Consider the following 21,288-nt stretch of genomic DNA (forward strand, 5'->3'; position numbering starts at 1 on the left):
ATTGTTATATGCTTGAACTGTTTTATATCTATAGATTTTATTTTAGGCAAGTCGTGATGATTTGAGAAGGCTAACATAGGCTATCAGCTCACTGTCTGCCGTTGGCCGCTTGGTCGTTACTTTAAAAAACAAAAACTTATATTTAACGAACAAAAAATGCTCCAAACGTTTTTTCTAAATGAACTTAATAAAAAAACGAAACAAAATATAATCACTTCGCCATAACATACAAAACTGAACTATTTTAATAGCTGAAACATAAGCTGTTTTGGGAGAAGGGAAAAAAAGACGGGCTCGGGCCGGTAATTCTGATAAGCTGTCGGACACGGGCCGGGCTAGGGCTTATATTTGAGGCCCGTGCAGGGCTCTACCAGGAACTATGATGAAGCAGCGCTAAATATATAGCGTTATGTCAAAATACTCATTTATTTAATTTTAAATTAAACAAATGTAATCCTGATAGTATTCGCAATTTTTACCAAATGTAACTGTAATCTGAATACTTTGTTTTTCGATGTAACTGTAACGGATTACAGTTACTAGATTTTTGTATCCTGATTACGTAACGCCGTTAACATGTATTCCGTTACTCCCCAACCCTGGTAAGGAGATAGTTTTGAACACTGGCTGATTATGTACTTGCTCATAAATTGATTTCGTATAATTTTTAACCAAAAAAAGTTATGAACTGCAGCTTTAACATAAACCAACAATTAAAATACTTTTTGAAATAAAGCTCACGGGAGTTCCAGTATGCAGTTGAGTGAGTGAGGTGTGTCCGGGAGCTGCTCCGTAAACTGTATTTTGTTTTCAATAATTATGGGAACGTTTAGTGCTTTAAGCGATCTAGGACAACGCCTACAACACTAAATAACTCTTTAATGCTAGTTAGAGCTTGTTTTGATCGCTACTATGCCTAAATCCAAGCGTGTTTCCCCTGCTTTGGATGAAGCTGACGACGCCAACAATATGGCCATGGTTGCATCGGAGTTAACTCCGGCTCTTTAAAAGAAATGCTTACCACAACAATTCATGAGAAATTGCTTCGTTGAGGTCTGAGTTCCTCACTGAAATACGTGCCTCTACAGCTGCTCTCCAAGCTACCATTTCTAAGCAAGGCTCTAAGATTCAGGATATTGAAACTTCCTTGAACAGCTTTGACGAAAGGCTTGGCACTCTGGAGCGCAAATGTCAGTCCCTGGAAAGGGAAAACGAGGAGTTAAAATCGAAGGCAGATGATCTGGAAAACCGTTCGTGGCGGGATAATCTTCATATATTGGGTATCCCAGAGAACTTTTCGGAGATAAACTATCTCAGACGCCGGAGATTCCCGGCACACCGGTCCCTCGCACCGAAACCGCATTCCGGCATGCCTCCGGGACCCATGATTGTGCGATTTCTTCGCTTTCAAATGAGGGAGGAAATCTTACGTTTGTCACGGGAGCATGGAGAGTTGCACTATAAGGAATCCAAGATTTTGATCTTCCCTGACTTCTCTGCGGAACTCAAGAAACGACGGGATCAGTTTAGGTCTGTTAAGGCCGACCTACACGGAGCAGATGTCAAATTTAGAATGCTATATCCCTGCAGGCTTCTTCTCTCATTCAACGGCGAATCATGCAGCTTTGACACGCCTGATGCAGCTTTTACATTCCATTCCACCATGATTAAGCCCAAACAGTCCAGTGAGATGCTCGCTGCGGATACAGGTAGTTAGCTGTTCCAGCGTTCCACTCGCGGCAGTAAGTGAGCAAAGTCGTTTAGGTAATAGAATCTTTACGTGACCAGATTGGCCATGGTATTAAAGAACTGTCTTGAGTCTCTGCTCTACAAATATTTACTGACTATACATCGTTGACTTTCTTGAACTTTATACGTGGTCTTTAAATTCTGTTTTTCCCTGTCTTCATGCTTGTATAATTGTTACGGAGCTCTCTCCAAAAGTTCTATGGAGAGAAGGTTGTTGTTGTGTGCTGAAGTTCATATCAATGTATATGGGTGGGTGTTGTTTTTTTTTCTGTTCCTTTTTCTTTATTTTCCCCTCAATCTCAGACATGTCAAAACAGAGGAAAGTTATTCCATGTATGTTTCTTCTTTCTGCCATTTTTTGTTGTAATCAATGACCTCTAGTTCATGTAATGTTAAGTCAAGGGGGTTCCTGCATTAATATTACCAGTTGGAATGTTAAAGGTTTAAACCGTGCAATTAAGTGCAGCAAGGTTTTGTCACGTTTACAACATTTAAATACTCGTACTGGTTTTCTGCAAGAAACCCATTAAAAAAACTCAGATCATCCCAGACTGTGTTAGGTGTAAGGTCAAAATGTATCAAAGACTTCTGCTTTCCTGTCCCAAATGGATTGGACAGTTATATCATTCTAAATTTATCAGTAAATCTAGAGGGGTGGCAATTATTATCAATAAGTGTATTCAGTTTTCTCCTTCACAAACTTTCTGCTGGCAGATATGTGATTGTTTCAGGGGAGGTGATTTTAACTGTGCTCTAAATCCCATTCTGGACCGCTCATCCACCAAACCTACTCAACCCTCTAAATCTGCAATCACACTTCAGTCACTTCTAAACATTTGTGGCCAAACTGATGTATGGCGTTTCTTCAACCCCTCAGCACGACAATATTCATTTTTCTCTTATGTCCACCACAATTACTCCCGTATTGATTATTTTTTTCTCAGACAAGAAACTGTTGTCTAAAGTGAAGGCTTGTTCATATAACAGTACACGCCCCACTTACACTTTCTATTTTGTTTCAAGATAAGATGCTCGACTCTGGAGGGTAGAGATTTAAATTCTCTGCTTCTTTCTGGTAAAACATTTTGTGATTCGCTAAAAACCCAATTTTTTTGGGGAAATAAACACTATTCCTGAGACGTCACCCTCAATTGTTTGGGAAGCTTTGAAAGCATATGCCCGGGGTCAAATTATTTCATATAAATAGACAACGAAGGAAGAAAATTAGAGGAATTATCCCTTAAAATTCTTCAACTTGATTTCTGTCAGGACCACTATCGTCAAAGATAACTTACAGTTAGCATACATTTTATGTTGGGGGTATGGTTCTGTTCTGGGCAAACACTCCCTGCCTATCCATGCAGCCTAGCATGGATAGAAGCAGGGAGAGTATAAATACCCCCCCCAGGGTAAACAGAACAGAACCAACATTAATGATTAATGTAGCAGATATCATTAATGTTCTAAGTGATTATTTTATATAACAACATAATTTAGTGGTCCGCCTCAACGAGAAATATCCAATGCTGAGTCCTGACTGGACGAGAGGAGGAGTTGGGGATGGAGGTGGGTGATTAGCTCCTGAGCAAAACGATAGCTGCTGAATAATGACTGAAAGGACCTTATAAAGGGAATTATGATTGGCGTCGTATTCCTATAGGTAGATGTGGATCAGCTGAGTGTCAGCTGATGCGAGCTTGACTAACGTGACCTGCCAGAACTAACACTACACTCCATTTGGCTTATGCAACTTCCCCGGATCCTGAAATTTACAAAAAGAGACTCAAACTTCTGTCTGCTTTTAATATGTTATCAACTCACCAGGTTGAAAAGTTACTGCTGAAGTCCAAACAAGTATTTTTTTTTAACATGGCGAAAAGCCAAGCAAACTCTGTGCATTTCACTTAAAAGAAAAGAGCTAAAAAATTCAATTTCCCAGATTCGGTCCTCTGATGGTAATTTGATGACTGATCCTAAAAGATTTTAATATGTTATCAACTCACCAGGTTGAAAAGTTACTGCTGAAGTCCAAACAAGTATTTTTTTTAACATGGCGAAAAGCCAAGCAAACTCTGTGCATTTCACTTAAAAGAAAAGAGCTAAAAAATTCAATTTCCCAGATTCGGTCCTCTGATGGTAATTTGATGACTGATCCTAAAAGAATTACTGCATATGTAACGGAGGCCAGTGAGTAGGTGCTGTGCGGGTTAAACCCTGATCTCAAGAGACGCACTAGCGACTGACGCTAGAGGCTGCAGTCATTTAGCCTCCTTGTTAGTAGTGCGTCCGCCTCCCATGCTGGAGACCCGAGTTCGAGACCCACTCGAAACAAGAACGAGGTGTGGCGGTGAGGACACGGGGGAGAGGGGTGACACATATTTTAAAGATTATTATTCTTTACTATACAATTCTGAATCTCCCTCTGATGGATCCCTTATGGAAAGTTTATTTTTTTCTAACATTTGCCTATACCTACAATTTCAGACACTATGAGAGAAGAGTTGGAATCACCCTATTCCACAGAAGAGATAGTTCAGGCTAAATGCAAAATGGCAAGACCATTTGAAGTTTTCTTCAAAAACTTTAAAAAAGTTCACAAAATCTCACTATACGCTGATGATGTGTTGCTCTATATCTCTGATCTGGCTGTTTCTTTACCCGATGTCCTGAGAATTATAAATTCTTTTAGCCTCTTTTCTGGTTATAAATTGAATGTAAGTAAAAGTGAGATTTACCCTATAAATTCTCCAATTTCTAATTTACCGACAAGCGTTTCAGTGTTCAAAGTTGCTTCTCATAGTTTTAAATACTTAGGAATAACAATTACTCGTAAGTGCTTAGATCTCTTTAAAGCTAATTTCACCCAACTCCTCCAGCGAGTTCAGAATGATTTTGCTCGCTGGTCAGCCCTCCCCATTTCTCTGGCTGGACATGTGAACTCAGTAAAGATAAACGTTTTGCCTAGATTTCTGTATTTATTTCAGTGCATTCCAAATTCTATATCTAAATCATTCTTTAAGACTTTAAACCAACACATCGCATCTTTTATTTGCAACAAAAGACCAGCCAGAATTCGGAGGGACATACTTCAGAGACCAAAGGTTGAGGGTGGGCTTGCCCTTCCTAATTTCTTATTTTACTACTGGGTGGCAAATATACATTCTACACTGTTCTGGTTTCAGAGTAATTTCGGGCTCTGTGATTGGGTCCCAGCTTGGGTCAGTATTGAAGAGGGTTCTTGCTCCCCAGCCTCACCAGCCGCACTACTGTGTGGCCCTCTTACTGCTATCTCACGTCTTCCATACGGAAATACCATTGTCCGGCAATCATTACGAATTTGGTCCCAATTTCGAAACCATTTCTGCCTCCAAAATTTGCCATTGGTTTCACCTATTAATCGTAATCCTATATTCCCCCCTCTCTTAATGATAAAGCATTTAATATTTGTCAGAGAGCAGGTATCGCAGTTGTCAATGATATCTACATTGATAATATTTTTCCCAGCTTTTCTCAGTTAACACAAAAATTCACCCTTCCTAGTGTTCACTTTTTTCGATACTTGCAGTTCCGAAGCTTTGTTAAAAACTAATTTCCCAACTTTCCGAATCTTCCACCAAAATCCCATCTAGATCAAATACCCATAGATAAAAAGGGTATATTGTCTACTCTATACAGGCTGAACTCCTCTATTTCTACCCCATGTCTCTCTCTTATTAAGCAACAGTGGGAGTCGGACCTCTGCCTCACATTTGAAGATGAGATCTGGAGCCAGATCTTGTCCTGTATCCATACCTCTTCTATTTGTGCATGACATAGTTTTATCCAATAAAAATTTATTCATCAAATTTATTGGATAAAAGTGAGGTTGGCAAAAATTTGAAACAATGTTGACCCTATATGTGATCGTTGTCATCAGGCTCCTGCAGACTTAATACATATGTTTTGGTTATGTCCATCTATAACTTCTTTTTGGCTATCAATTTTTAAATGTTTTTCCTCGGTGATAAAGACACGGATCAAGCCTTGTCCATTGGTTGCATTTTTTGGACTTCCTCCAAATGTCACAGGTTTGCCTGGATGTTTTGCAGAAGCTTTTGCTTTTTTAACATTATTAGCTAGACAGCGTATTCTTCTGCTATGGAAACAAAGTCTTCCTCCATCTTTTGATGACTGGCTGCGAGATGGAAAAAATTAGGTACACAATAAAGGGCAATGCTGGCATATTTTCTGAAACTTGGGACCCTTTTATTAGTTTTTTTTTTTCCTGATTAGGTGAACTCTTCTTCTTAGTCGCCCAATCTAATCATTAAGTTGTCCTTATGATTGTGGTTTAATTTTGATCAAAAGTGTATTGAGTACCATTATGTGCACTGTATGCACTTAATTTTTATTAGTAATGTTTTGTTTGCTGATGTAAATGTGTACAATGTATCTATTTCTATTTTTCTTTTATCTATTTTTTTTTTTTTTTTTTTCGAAAAGGTTATTCTGTACATAAGTCACACACTAATTATGTATTGAGGTTTGTTTGGTTTTTTTTGGGGGGGCTATGTTGGAGGTAGTGTGGGGGGGAAAATAAGATCTCTGTTTATTACATGCTGGACACTGATGATGTGGACTTCATTCGACACAACAGTTCCCTGCCTCCATCTGCGCACACCTCTTTGAGAGGATCCACTGCCCACCACACTGACCTGACGGCCTCTTTTTCAAAAAATCATTGGTTTCTTTGCCTTGCAGTTTATCATGCTCTGTTGAAAATATGCACACACGCCTCCATGACCTTTTAAAAAAAGTAGTATTTTTTATTTTAAAGATCCTCACAGTCAAGAGAAGAGTCAATATTTTTTTGTTTTGCATGGATAAATTCATAAACTAGGAAGCTGTTTTCTATCTGCACAGCAGCACTCTGGGCTTTAATGAGACCGAGTGTTTTTAATTGAAGGTCACAGAGTAAATTGCAGGCATCTGCTTAAAACTCATTTCTGCCTGTCCTTGAAGAGGGAAAACCATGAATGCAACACTATGTGCCCCTCTAAAGACACACTGAGTGACAGACTCACCCTGCAGTTCCCCAGTTCTTCAGCAGATAAGATGATAGTGCCGCAGTTCTTTCCCTGTATGCCCCTGAAATAGACAATAAAGATGACATCGAACTATAAGATGTTGAACTCATTGATTACACAACAGCAGTAATTAAGTACAACCCAAGAAAAAATACCATAAGGAGGTCTAGGTCAATAAGAACTATTCGATAGGATTGGTTTTCTGTGCTAGTTTCAGGCACAAGAATTCCCAGAGCTAGTGAATGAACTTTTTGATGGTTTTAAACAAGTAAACTTTATCTTATATGGGCAACAAATTACAATGTAATGGCACAAAAAACTAGGAAAACAAAATTAATAAGCAGTGAAGCACTTTTGTTAACATATTATAAAAAGATAAAAACTTTTCTTCACAAACTCAAAGTCATGTGGTGCAACCAAAAAAAATTAAAAAAAATAATAATGATAATAATTTTAAAAAATATATATGGAAATTATATCAGAGAGTAAAGGTCAACAAGTTTCATTATCTTCTGATAATTTTATCTATTTTTAACAAGGTAGGGTTAGTTCATGATGTAAAATGTCATGTGGTGCAACTCCACAATTTTTTTTAAATAATATTTATGACACAATAATGCATGATATTTGTATTAAAAATGTTTTTAAACATGTTTTCAATGTAAAAATTATTTAGAAAATGATTAAGATGTTTTATGTTATGCCACATTACATTTTGTTTAGTTGAAAAAAATATTTTTTAACTATAACTATATATATACAGTATGTATTTTCAAAAGCATTTGAAACCACTATGAATACAATTCTGGGAACTAAAACATACATTTAAACCAATTTAAAAATACATACAGTCATATTTTGGACACAATTATTTATCATTGTCCCAGGGAACTATGTAATCACTTGTTATACCCGATAAAGCATTATAACACTATTTCTCTTTACCAATAATGTCAGGATTGACAACATTTTCTGATATAATTGCTAGGCATGTGGTATTTATGGGCACACATGTAAAATTTATGGCCTGTTAATAAATCTCACTCCAAGCAGCTGATGGCAGTTGGCAACTACAGAATGCAGAAGGGGGTTGTGGAATTGGGCTTTAAAATATCCATCATCTGCATATCCCTGCATTCAGATTCTGGACACTTTTCTCAGCCTCCCATTAATACAGAAATCACAAACACAGTCCTTAAAATGCATAAACGGATTCATCAGCACTGATGTTGCCCATATGGCTAAGTTCTCCTTCAGGATTCTTCATTTGCAATAGAGACAGATGCGTGCAGTCTGTGTTAGCGCTTTAGCCATGTGTTCACAACTGAAAACAATTTTTCAAAACATGTTTTTCTCCAGCTGAAAACCATAATGGCTCCACATGACTTCTGTCGGCAAACATTCTGCTCTGTAGGATAACATCTCCATAAAACAAAGTTACATCATCACCAGATGGACAGCCTGATTTTTATCTCTAAACCCGTGGGTTGTGCCAGTGAAAGAAGAAAAAAAAAAATTCACCAAAACAACTGGGTTCTCAATGCACATTTGACCAAGTTTGTTACGACAACATCACACTTGCTGAATGAGGTTGAGCTGGTCTGATTTATTTCTACTTTCACACAACATCAATGTGGAAAGACACATTGGGTGTATTACAGGAAAAAATTTCCCTAGACGAACCTGTGGTTAACCTTAAAGTTACCAGTCAAAAACCTTAACCACTGACTATGCCATACTACACAAATTTACATGAAGCTACAACCCCCATAATTTGACAATAAACTTTTTTTTACAATAAAACTGTTCTTTTAAACAGTAATCAGCTACATTACAGGATACAAACAGAAAGTAATGTCAGTAAATTCATTAAAGCTATCTTATAAGGGGAAGCATCTTTTAAAATATATAATTATCAGGTTATATGATTCATTTTAAAAAATTGTTGTTTATCTGGCTTAGAAACAACAAAGACATCATCTAGGATGGCAGCATAACACTAAAACTACACTGCATCCTAGTTTAGTAATTACAAAGCAGTATTTAACTAAATATTTATTTCTTTTAGAAAAATGTGATGACAAGAAAAAGGAGTGATGATTCAAATAATTATATAAATATATATAAATTATACACGTTATATATTTTAATCATTATAATATAATATAATTAAAATATATGATGTTAGAATAAAATTATTTAATTGAAATTGGTTTCTATATACTCTATATATTTCAATTTTATTACTCTGTTATTTCTATATACTACATATTTATTTCTATATTCTATATACACTGTATGCACATATTTTTTCACACATTTGTTTTGTTTGTTTTTTTGCTGGTATGTGTGTTGTCAAGACAATGACCACACACCTTGTTTTCTGTTTGATGTGTATGCTTTATTATTATTATTATTATTAATATTCCAAAATTCAGGTGGAACCAATTTGAGGTCCAGATTTGGGCCGTGATCCATTATTTGAGATTCCAAAACAGGCTGATGCTTACTGAACACAGTAAATCAATATATAAAACTAAAAAAAACAGCCTCTTAGGGTAAAGCGGTTTAATTAACGTGTTTGAAATGCCAAAAACATCTTGCAAGAGCCGAGAAGCCAATCTGTGCAGCAGTGTGGTTCTGAATGCTGATATTATTCCATAATTATGCCACCCAGAGTCTAAGGAAGGGATGAGCAGACAATATATATGAGCCAGTTTAACTGTTTTTGCCTAATTAAAGTTTTGCAAATATATAACAAAGCCACGTCAAAGTTTCATTCCTTTATCCAAGGTTTATGTGCAGCTGAAAGCACTTCATTTGTATGTGGTGTAAACTTTAGCTTACATTGTTACAGTTCACGATGAATGACAAATGATTTCAGGATACATGGCATGAGACTGTGAGCACTTCTGTATGTGAAGCTAGTTTTCAACAATCTGTTCATATTAATAAGTCATGCTCTAAAATGCCAGAGGTGTCTTCGTTTGCTTTGTTTAACCCAAAGGGCATTACAAATTTGGTCTGGCTTTAGCTCTGCAGTATCTGTCTGCATTTACACCTACACCCTGATCATCCCCAGTAGCTCCTGGATTTTTTTGGAGCTCTAGATTTGTTTCTGCTCATGAGTATAAATCTACCATTACTTCAGGGTGTGTTACTTATTAGTAACCTGCCAGTTGAGTACATGTGCATTAATAAAATACATCATTCATTGCAAAGTCGCCATGTGCTTTGGGCTTTGCGCATAAAGCTCCTGAGACCCACAAGGGCTGAGATGCTTTGTGCACCCCATCCATATTAAAATCTGAGCTTGACTTCTATATTCACTAAGCTCCACTCTGGGACATGGACCGAGTTCTAATCAAACGCTTGTGGACTTCTATACTTCCTCGAAACCCCAGAGCGTTCACTCACTGCCTCGATCATGACTCCCTGCTTTACTGCTTTTGTTCTCTACAACAACCAGAGCACATAATTACAAACCCAACAGAGAGAAAACTAACAAAAGGAGAAATGTAATAATGGAGGCAGCACTTTACATATTCATCTGATATTTGCCTTGGGAACTGGGGAGATTTGTGTGGGGGTGCGAGCACTGAAACTTTCCTCAGGCGGTGCACAAAGAGATCATTTGAGATTCCCATTGTTATCAGAGCTTTTCATCAGCTTTTTACTGGATATACATATGGTGTAATGTAGAATATGGCAGTTGATGGTGTAGTGAAGACAGTTAGCTGGGCGCACTCCTGTCTTGATGACAGGAAATGAGCAATGAAAAAATATGAAAGCGGCAGCGAGATACTGCCTAAGCTTCAAGAAAATAGTGAAAAACAACTGGGTCAGTGGCTAATACTGTAAACATGACTTGGTTTTTGGTACCAGACGGCTGGTCTGAGTATTTCAGAAATTGATGGTCTACTGGGATTTTCACACACCACAATCTCTAGGCTTTAAAAATATCCAGTAAGTGGCAGTTCTGTGAACAAAAATGCCTTGTTCATGCCAGAGGTCAGAGGAGAATGGCCAGACTGGTTCAAGCTGATAGAAAGGCAACAGTAACTCAAATAACCACTCGTTACAACCGAGGTTTGGAGAAGAGCATCTTGAATGTTGAACCTTGAAGCAGAGGAGATAGAGCGTCAAAAGAACACACCGGGTGCCAATCCTGTCAGGTAAGAATGGGAAACTGAGGCTACAGTTTGCACAAATTCACCAAAATTGGATAATAGAGGATTGGAAAAAGATTGGCTGGTCTGAAGTCTTGAATTCTGCTGTGACATTCAGATGGTAGGGTCAGAATTTGGCATAAACAACATGAAAGCATGGATCAATCCTGCCTTGTATCAATGGTTCAGGCTGCTGGTGATGTGATGGTATGGAGAATATTTTCTTAGTACACTTTGGGTCCTTTAGTACCATTTGAGCATCATTTAAACACCACAGCCTACCTGAGTATTGTACAAATCTTGTGATGGCTACTTCCATCAGGATAAAGTGCCATGTCACAAAGCTCAGAACATCTCAAACCAGTTTCTTGAGCATGACTTTGAGTTCACTACACTCAAACGGCCGCCACAGTCACCAAATCTCAATCCAATAAATCACCTTTGGGATGTGGTGGAACAGGAGATTCGCATCATGGATGTGCAGTGGACAAATTTGCAGCAACTGTGTGATGCTCTACTTGGAGATGTCAATATGGACCAAAATATTTCCAGGAATATTTCCAGCACCTTGTTTAATCTATGCCATGAATCTACGCCATAAAGAATTTAGGCAGTTCTGAAGGCAAAAAGGAGGTCCAACCCAGTACAGGCAAGGTATGTATATATATATATATATATATATATATATATAAATAATATGTGTGGTGCCATTATATTTTTTATATCAATTTTTTTGAGGAGACACTGCCTCCCTTGCCTCCTCGAAGGAAACATCCCTGATATATATATATATATATATATATATATAGTACAAAAATGAAACAATAATATGCATTCTGTTAAAATATGACATTAAAAGCGTATAGATCAGTCATTTTTCTAAAGTAAAACTGCTCAACAGTGACACCAAGCAGGTAAAGTTACAACAGGAGTTCATGTCTCTCTTGCCTTCCCTGAGCCCAGTGAGTTTTAACAGACCCCCTAAAGCATGTTGTGGGTTTGGTGGGGGGTAATTGCGAATGAATGGGGGAAAGTCACATGAGAGGAGGCAATGCCTCCATCACGATATGATTGGATATGACTGGTTATGATGGGCTATGATTGGTTCATACGATAAATTCCACCTCGTGTTCATGCGCGTTCTGCATTCATAAATCAGTCTAAATGAACAATATAATGGCATCACACACTTATATACTGTATAACCACTTTGTCAAGTCAAAATTAAACTTAAAATGGCCTGAAAACATGATCTGTGGGTTTTTTTTACTGAGCAATCAGCTTGTTGAAATTAAACCGAGCTCTGATGACTGATGATCTGAAAATAAGTTTATTATGAAAAAGAACAGCTGAACATCAGTTCATAAGTAAAAATATATAACTGTTTAAATAAAACATTTTTTAATATGCTACTGCCTTGAGTTATTATTTTGGAATAAATGTAAAATGCTTGAAAACACTAAACCGATTAGATTTATACTTGTTTTTAATAAACAGAATAGCCTATTAATGTAAAAATACAATACAGATTTTTGTTCTGGTAGTGTAAGTAGTTTATTTAACCAATAAAATGTGACTGGGACATATATATCATTTTTCTTTCAGAAATAATAAAATATTATGCAAAACTACTTAAAAGGGTTTTCTTCTCAATTTCATTGTTTTATTTTTATATTTTTTCCCCCTTCATTATTATATCAGGACAGCTGTACCACACTTACGTTTTTTACTTTATGCCTGAAAAATAGCAAAATTAACTCAGAAATAAGAAGCACGTTCATTATAGAAGAGGTGTCTTCTAATAATGATATTAATAAAGTGCATTTTAATATATTTTTGTATACATTAATCAATTCCGGAGAAAAAAAACAAGCATGTTTGTCACTAACCCAACTGGCTGTTGTATAAAAGCTCTTCAGACACTGTATCTTTCACTTTCTCACTGCAGAAAGTCTTGAGCTTTGTTGTACGAGCAGCTGTCTTCTCTTTTCCAGTTAGTACTTCACAGCAGCGACTACATCCTCTCAAGGCATTAAAACATGCAATAAGTCAAAGTAATCGGTTTGCAATGTTGTGCTGCGCCTGCTCTGTTGGCTAGCTTGCCACATAGCGAATAACGCCGAAGGCTACTTCTGCTGGCAGTTACGCAGTGAAGTTATCAGCTGTAATCTGAGCTTTAAGGAAGACTTCTGCAGTCTTCAGGCTGAGGGCCTTGACATCTTAGCAGACGGCATCCTGGTGCAGGCCCGCATCCATCTGAAAGGCTCGAGAGCAGCTTTTTCAAACTCGCAGGAGTAGGTGATACATCATTCGTGGAAACGGCAAAAGGAAACAGCAGAGGTCTGGAAATGGCTGTTAGAAATTTATGGATTTAAAGATGGATGAATCTCTGAACAGCAGGTAATGCAGCCCCTATGAGTTGGACACTAATGCTCCCGAAAAATGATAAAAGAGCACTGTAACATTTCCTCACAGTGATATCCGAAAAGAATACTGTGATGCATTTTGGAAAGTCGTTCGTGCGCACCTGTGCAAAACTAGCATGTTTGTGTGGGTACAAACACAATGGAGAACAGGGAAGTGGTTCACTGAGTGGTACTTCGCACACAAATATTGTAATGCAGATTATCGACCCATGAATCCAACTACAAACGCAGCCCGAAGCAATTAATTCAGCATGACTTGTCGCTGCCATACCGAGAACGTGACCTCTGCATTATTCTGGATACAATAGTTGCATGGAAGAGGGTGATTATCATACACCATACACCTGTTTGTGAGCACCTAATTTCACGGGTATCTGTGGAATAATTTGCACCGATGCACACTCGTGCTGACATGATTGGATTAGCCAGTACATTTAATGAGATGTCTTGGCAGTGGCCATAGAGTCAGCAGTCATTTGTATTAATGGCCATTGAGCAGTGACGACTGTCCCTCTTTTCAGAACGCATTAGCCCGATAACCCACAGCATTCACAGCAGACTGCAAGGTTAAAAACTTGCGTCAGACATTGTTTCTACACCTACTGAGTGAAGTTTATTTACAGACTAAATGTGTTCAGTAAATGGTACAGTAAACACTCACACAGAGAGCTCATCGTGACTTACTGATGGGTTGCAGGTGTTTCTTTACTTTTTTCTGTTATGTACCCCATCCTCCTCACTCAAATAACAGCTAAAACCAGCCTAAGTTTGATTACTGGTCTACATTGGTCTTCTAGAAAGGTCAAGCTAGTCTGTGGGCTGGTTTAAAATTGTGCATTTTTTTTGAGTAATGAAAAACCTAAACAAACACCTAAGGACGGCAAACCAGCTTTGGCTGGTTAAAGCTATTTCTTGTTTTCCAGCTGTTGAACTCATAGCAGAATATCATTACCATTTAGATTTTTAATTACAATAATTCACTTTCAGACAAGAACAGTCGCAGTGATTTTTAATATTGAAAAACCTTTTCCTGTGGTGTGAAAAAAAAAACTATATGGAGTTCATTAAATCTCTTAAAATATCATATAATCTGATTTTTATGACTAGACAAGGTTAAAAATCCTTAAATGGAAACGTTTCATATACCATATGAAATCAACATAAATAAAAAGTGCACATCATTTCTAAGAACGATGTATTTAACACTGTATAGCCTGAAATACAGTTATAGTAAGAAAACACACACACAAAGATTTGATTGATTGATTGATTGATTAATTGATTGATTGATTGATTGATTGATTGATTGATTGATTGATTGATTGATTGATTGATTGATTGATTGATTGATTGATTGATTGATTGATTGATTGATTGATTGATTGATTGATTGATTGATTGATTGATTGATTGATTGATTGATTGATTTTTTTCAGGTGACCAAACAGAGTATTTCTTGATATTTATATGGCCACAAAGTAAGATTAAATTCTGATAGCTTATAATGTAGATCAGTGACATGTTTATAATAGTATAGCAGACTACTTGCATAAAATGCATATGATTATCAGTTGTCACTTTATATCTCTCAATAATATATAAATGCTTAATATTAAGATCAGAGCTCAGTAAAACATATAATGCAATGCAATATAATGATGATTGAAACTTGCTAAAGTTAAAAACTATCAATCAGATGACATAAGGTTGTAGAAGATTGTAAGCAACAACAGGTTAATGAGCAAAGCTGATCATGTTTATAATGTAGAGACTTTTTGGATTAAATATGATACAGTAGGCAATATTTTAAGATCAGTCAGTGCAAGTTTCTTTCAGCTGAAACAACTCAGACTTACATTTTAGTCTAGGACTAGGTTTAAGCCCTGTCTGTGAAACCAAGGGTAAAACTTCTGAGTTTAAATACTTTCTCTCTTTTTTAAAAAAAAGTAATTTGTTAACAAGTTGCTATATAAGGACTTCAAAAGAAAAAAATGTGAAGCTGTTGCACCCCCTGGGTTACAAGTACCACTGATTGAGAATCACTGGTGTCACTTACGTGATTAATCTCCTGATGAAGCTCAAAAGAAATAAGTTTACTTTTCCAATTAGCAGGGTGTGAGGAGCAGGTTTTTGTGCAGTCATCTGTAATGGAGACAGCAGGTCTCAGAGCTGCAGTGGCATCGTTCAGACGCTGGGATTAATGAGTTACTGTTGAATTAGGCTGCCGAGAAAATCTGCTAAAAACATGTTCTCAAAAGAGCCAAGCGGCAAAGGAAATACTTTCACGGCTCACCAGGACATCCAACCCATGCTCTATTTACACACACACACTGGGGTGAGATTGCTCAGACTTTGAGGGGTATGTATCAGCAATGTTGATGCCCACCAAGAAGTTACTCATATGAACTAAATTCCTTTCAAGGAAAGTCTGTTCACTCGGCCGCCATATTTGCAATGCCTCCGGGCAGCTCAAACAAGACCAAGTCCTATCTAAATGAATGTGGGAATCCTGAAATCTCAAAAACTGCTCGCTGAAGTCGCAATTAAATTACATATTTCAAATCAGCAACAAAATATGAAATGAACTGCCCCATGAATGTTGTTTCTTATGCTCAAATAGTGTTAAAAAGCTTATTTTTCAGGCTAGACAAGCCAATGTGCATGCGCAGTTAAATCGCACTTATGACTGCGCATGCGCATCAGCTGCTCTAGCCTTAGGTTTCTATGGGAACCAGAGCTTCTAACGGCCGCTGCACTGACGCAATGACTTTACCAATCAGCGATTGGCTCTTTCATTTAGAAGGCGGGACTATCCCGCCATATTGAACGTTGCAGTTTCTCCCATTCATAAGTATAGGCGTGAAAAGTTTTTGTATTTCCATAGTTTTTGATATGAAGTAAATCCCTAAAAGACATGACACAAAGGTTAATGCCAGGGTAAAAATTGAGAAAATATACCTTTGAAAGATGGCTTTTTGTATAACCCTAACCCTACTTTCATTTGAAGAGTGGTTTTAAGTTTAGAAGTTAGCAGGCTGTTACAATTAGTGATATGTAGTATGCGTTCTTTTGAATTAATCTTTTAAGTGAATGACTCACTCTCGTTCATTTTCCAACACTGAATCATTTTTCTTTCTATTTTGAAGCGTGTCACTTGTAGCATGAGTCAATAGTATCCGGATGTGGGCTGTGAAGGAGCAATTCATTGGGCTGGACTTACTGAAGGAATACGCCCAGCTTCAATGAATCAGTTTATCATGCATTTCGCATTCACAAACTTCTGCTGCTGATTGATTATACTGCAAATGCTCTGACGACAAGAAGTAAAAATACTGGATATGCAAATAATGCAATCATATTCATCCATCTTGGTGTTTTCTCTGTAAAGAATTATCATTTTTAATGGTGAATCATGTCATAAACGTTTTATTTTGTACCCGATTCTGTGTAGCAGTGTCTATAGCGTGATATCAATAACTTTTTCAGGATTCTTTGATGAATAGAAAGTTCAAAGGTATAACATTTATTTAAAATAGACTATTTAGTTAATTTATAATTTCATATACGTAAATGTAAAAAAAAAAAAACATACTGTTTAAAATCAAACCTCTAGATATTTGTATGTATAATGGAACGCGCATTAAAAAAACTGACTTTGGCAAACCACGTTGTGTGGCCGTTGTGTGCCTCTGCACACATAAAAAATGGAAATAGACTTGTTTCCTCTTAATACAGCAACAGCCTCAGTGAATTCTCCATAAAAGGTTTACTAAACATCAATGAATTCTCCTGTGAGTCACGCTGAATAATGTGAGCGATGGTTGGAGTGATTGGTTGGCTGGCTTTAAGTTCCTAAATATATGTTTAGGAGTTAAAAGTTTTAAAAAATTACACACTTGGTTACATTTCGGTGAGTGTGTGATAGAAATAGATAAAGTGGCGGTGGTGCACAATATAAATATTTTGATGAAACTATTCTTGCAGCAACGCTCCCGTGGCAAGCTGACTCATTGTCACAGCTGTGGGAAAAATACTTTCATCTTCTGCGTTTCATCTTCCTTGATTATCCTCCAATAGTAGTTACTACTGTATACTACTGTATATAATTAAAAACAGGATATTCCTTAAATCATGCATTAACAGGAAAAAATATAAAATAAATAATCAATTTTTCAAGACATTACTTAATTTATCATTTATCAAAACAATGTAATATAAACAGATTGAACCATGTTTCCTTAAAGTTATTAAATTGACCCCTGTACACTGTTGACCCCTTAACCAACCCTTAACCTCCTGGGGTCAACGGTGGCAACTACCCATACCACCAAACCTGTCCCTAACCTTACCCGTAATCCACCTGAATAGCAGCAAAAGTGTTGTGCATTAACAAAAGCTTTTAATCACTTTATTACATTGTTAAATCATTTGTAGATTTTCAAGAAGTGCATGATCATATGCAGTAAAACTTTTAATGACATTTGTAAGCATTTTAATTTATCTGTTCATTAGGTAATGTTTAATAAGTTTATTAGTAAACATTAACAATGTTATCTCATGTTTTTAGATATTTTAATATATATTAACTACTGATTCGTTAAGCATTATATGTGTGTTCATGATTTATTAATGAAAGTGATAAAGTGTTACCAAAATCTTTCAAAAAATGCATGTGCCAAATTCTTAGAAGCATACTCTTTGTGGTCATGTTGGTTTCATTTGGTTTGTACAGTATTATTCAATGGAAGATTACATTTAATGACTCAAAGAAATGCCATGCAGTTTAACCATCAAGTAAAAATTTATATTTTTGTTACACACAGACACGCGCACACACACATGCACACACACTTGTACATGTGTATTTTGAAGCTGTTTTTAAACTGTATCACTATAATCACATCCTAAATATTAAGAATTTCTCATTTTAAATAATTTTTTTATTTTATTTTTTTGTAGGGCATAATATCCAAAATGTCAGGGTGGTACAACTGTATATACCACGCTTTATGCCCTCTAAACAATAAAAAAATATCTAAATGATTTTTAATGACAAATTCAAATGGTCGTGCTGAACATAGTAGAGGTGTATTCATCTAATAGTATCACGCATTTAACCCAGTGGCTTCTACAAGTCAAGTCAAGTCACCTTTATTTATATAGCGCTTGCATACAAATGCAAATACCATCGCTAAACAACCTTGGAGCTCATAGTAGGTCTCTCTTGAGAGATTTATACATTCATACATCAATTTCTCTATGAAGAAAATGAACGTGTTTTTTTTGTTTTCTTTTTTTATCTTCAGGATCCCCATTTTTGCCTGTTTCTTGAAGCCGTTCTTGACCACTGTTTTAACACGGTGGGTCGTATGGCACCATTACTAATCATCAGAAAATCTTACTCGCTGCATTCATTGCTCAACAATCCATCAGCACTGCAATTTAAGAAGCAACAGCTGCATCAATCAAAAAAAAAAAAAAATGCCAAGAACTACATCCAGTGGATAAAATGACAGCGTTCAGCTTCTCAGCAGACAGGATTTCCTTCCAAGCACAAACAAACTCAGTGGACTTCCTTACCACACTCATGAATTGGACAATGAGCAACCATTCATCACAAAGGTACTTAGAAGAGGAGAAGAGCAAGAAAAAAGTGTGTTAAAGGAAGAAAAAGAGCCCCAAAGAACTAATTACATAGATGATCATTATTCTTCTTCTGCACTCTGCAGCAAGAGACATTGCGGTCCTGTCTCAGGCTCATCGTGCCTGTCATCATACCTTTGCAGCAGGACAATCAAGAAGCCGAGTGATGGAAATCATATCTTTCATCCCACTACAGAGAATAGCTCAGCACTCGCTCCCTGAGCACTGCTGCAAGTGCTGATGGGAACACAGGAAGTGCAGAGACAGAAGAGTATGTGATGTCTTCATCAAGACAAGCGCGAACAGGTCACATGACCACTGTCTCAGCTGTTTACAGCCAAAGGCCAGCAGGAGGGACGTCCACTATCTATAGGGGGGCATCATCACTTCTGCAGGTGTGCAGGAACCCCCTGCCACTTCTGCTGTTGTTTCTGTCTCTCCTACAAAGTTCGAAGTTTATATGGAAAAATAACTGTCACATTAAACAACGGATGAAAGCACTGAGAGAAATCAACATGTCATTTTTGTAGCTGTGTTTCCAGCAGAGGAAAACTTATTGCTCTTTCATAGCTTAAGAGATTTTGTCAGTAATTTTATTTAAAGAAATAGTTCACCCTATTATTTTCTACAATTAACACCAAAGGCAACTTTAAGCACAATATGCAAGCTGCTCTTTTCCGTACAATGAAACGGGATGGATACTGAAAAGCTCTGAAGTCTTCAAAACTATTCTACCATTCAAATGTTTGGGATAAGTCATTTTAACAACGTTTATTCAACTTATTAAAGCCATAGTTCACCCCAACATGTTTGTAAACATTTAAACATCCTCAGGTTGTTCAAAACCTGTATGAGTTTCTTTCTTCCACTGAATACAAAAGAAAATCAAACAGTGGTAATCAAACATTTGCTGGTAGCCATTGATTTCCATAGTATGAAAAAAATTACTACCGACAGCTATTTGGTTACCAACATTCTTCAAAATATCTTCTTTTATGTTCAACAGAAGAAAGAAACTCATACAGGGTTGAACCAACATGAGAGTGAGTAAATTATGACAGAATTGTAACTTTTGGGTGAACTATCCCTTTAAAGTGACAAAAGGGAGAGTAAAGAAATTCATAATGTATACAGTAAAACAATTTATAAGAAGATTTCTAGCACGAGTCCATAATCTATAATAGCACTTCCTCCAGTAAAAAAAGTCCATCCTCTGTTGTCCTCTAACATCAAAATCCACAAATATATTTGTTTAGAACTAATTTGGACTGTTTTAGAACTAATTTGGACAGTTAACAGTGGTTGTGTCACACTTCTCGGGAGGCAAGGAGCGAGGAACGAGGAAACACAGAGATAACTTCAATTCAAGTCTTTAATGATCACACGGGGAACGTAGGAGACATTGGAACACAAGGAATGACGTTTGAGGACCAACAAACACTAACTGAAAGGACTGGGGCTTTTAAACACTGGGTGATTGGGAAAACACAGGTGCAAGGAATGACTAATTAAAGGGAACACGGCACACCTGGGGAGGGAAAACACAACACAAAAAGTCCAGGGGCGTGACATTACTCCCCACTCCCGGAAGGTGCGTCCTCGCACCGTAGACCCAACATGGGGAGGGGAGTGGGTGGGAACTAGGGAGGAGGCTCAGGAGGAGGACGGACGCCCGGGAGGGGGCCGGCAGACAGATTCCAGGGAGGAGACGACGGAGGGAGGAGCCAGGGAGGAGACAGGAGGGACCCGGAGCAGGAAGAGCACAGCAGGACCCAGGCCACAGCCATAACAGCGGCCCACGGTGGAGCCGATGGAGGGAGGAGCCATGGAAGAGGAATGGCCACCGACTCCAGGGGGTTTTCAGATTTTCGAGGAGCGCCCACTGTAGGGCGCTTTCTAGGAGCGGGCACTGGAGGGAGCTCTGAGCTGGATTCGGGGGCTGGAGCCCTCCCCTCTTCATTCTGGCACTTATGTCCCGCCATAGTCAGCTCACCCTCAGCCATGATGCAGGGGGCGGAGCTCCTCTCCGTGCTCACACCGTCCATGGCTTGCTCCCTCGTGGTGGGCACTGTCGCCGGCTCTCGCCCCTGGTCTGACGGGTTGGGCTCAACTTCCGAGGCGATCCGGAGACGCTTGGCTTCGCTCTGGCTTGCGGATCGCGGCGGGAAATGGCTCTCCATCATCGGTGGGCTCAGGCTTATGCTCCGTACCGCGGGGGGATGGGGGGCTGGGCTC

General features: G+C 37.8%; 1 protein-coding gene across 1 annotated transcript in view; it reads right to left on the bottom strand.

Moving 5' to 3' along the window:
• LOC107699334 (copine-5) overlaps positions 1 to 21,288 on the bottom strand; it is a 197,210-nt gene that overhangs the window by 75,380 nt on the left and 100,542 nt on the right. The window contains exon 7 of the mRNA XM_016500558.1: positions 6,813 to 6,876. Within this exon, the coding sequence (XP_016356044.1) occupies positions 6,813 to 6,876 (64 nt within the window). The remainder of the gene's footprint in view (positions 1 to 6,812; positions 6,877 to 21,288) is intronic.

Source organism: Sinocyclocheilus anshuiensis, unplaced genomic scaffold, assembly GCF_001515605.1.
Source record: "Sinocyclocheilus anshuiensis isolate Anshui unplaced genomic scaffold, SAMN03320099.WGS_v1.1 scaffold42, whole genome shotgun sequence".
Classification (NCBI taxonomy): Eukaryota; Metazoa; Chordata; class Actinopteri; order Cypriniformes; family Cyprinidae; genus Sinocyclocheilus; species Sinocyclocheilus anshuiensis.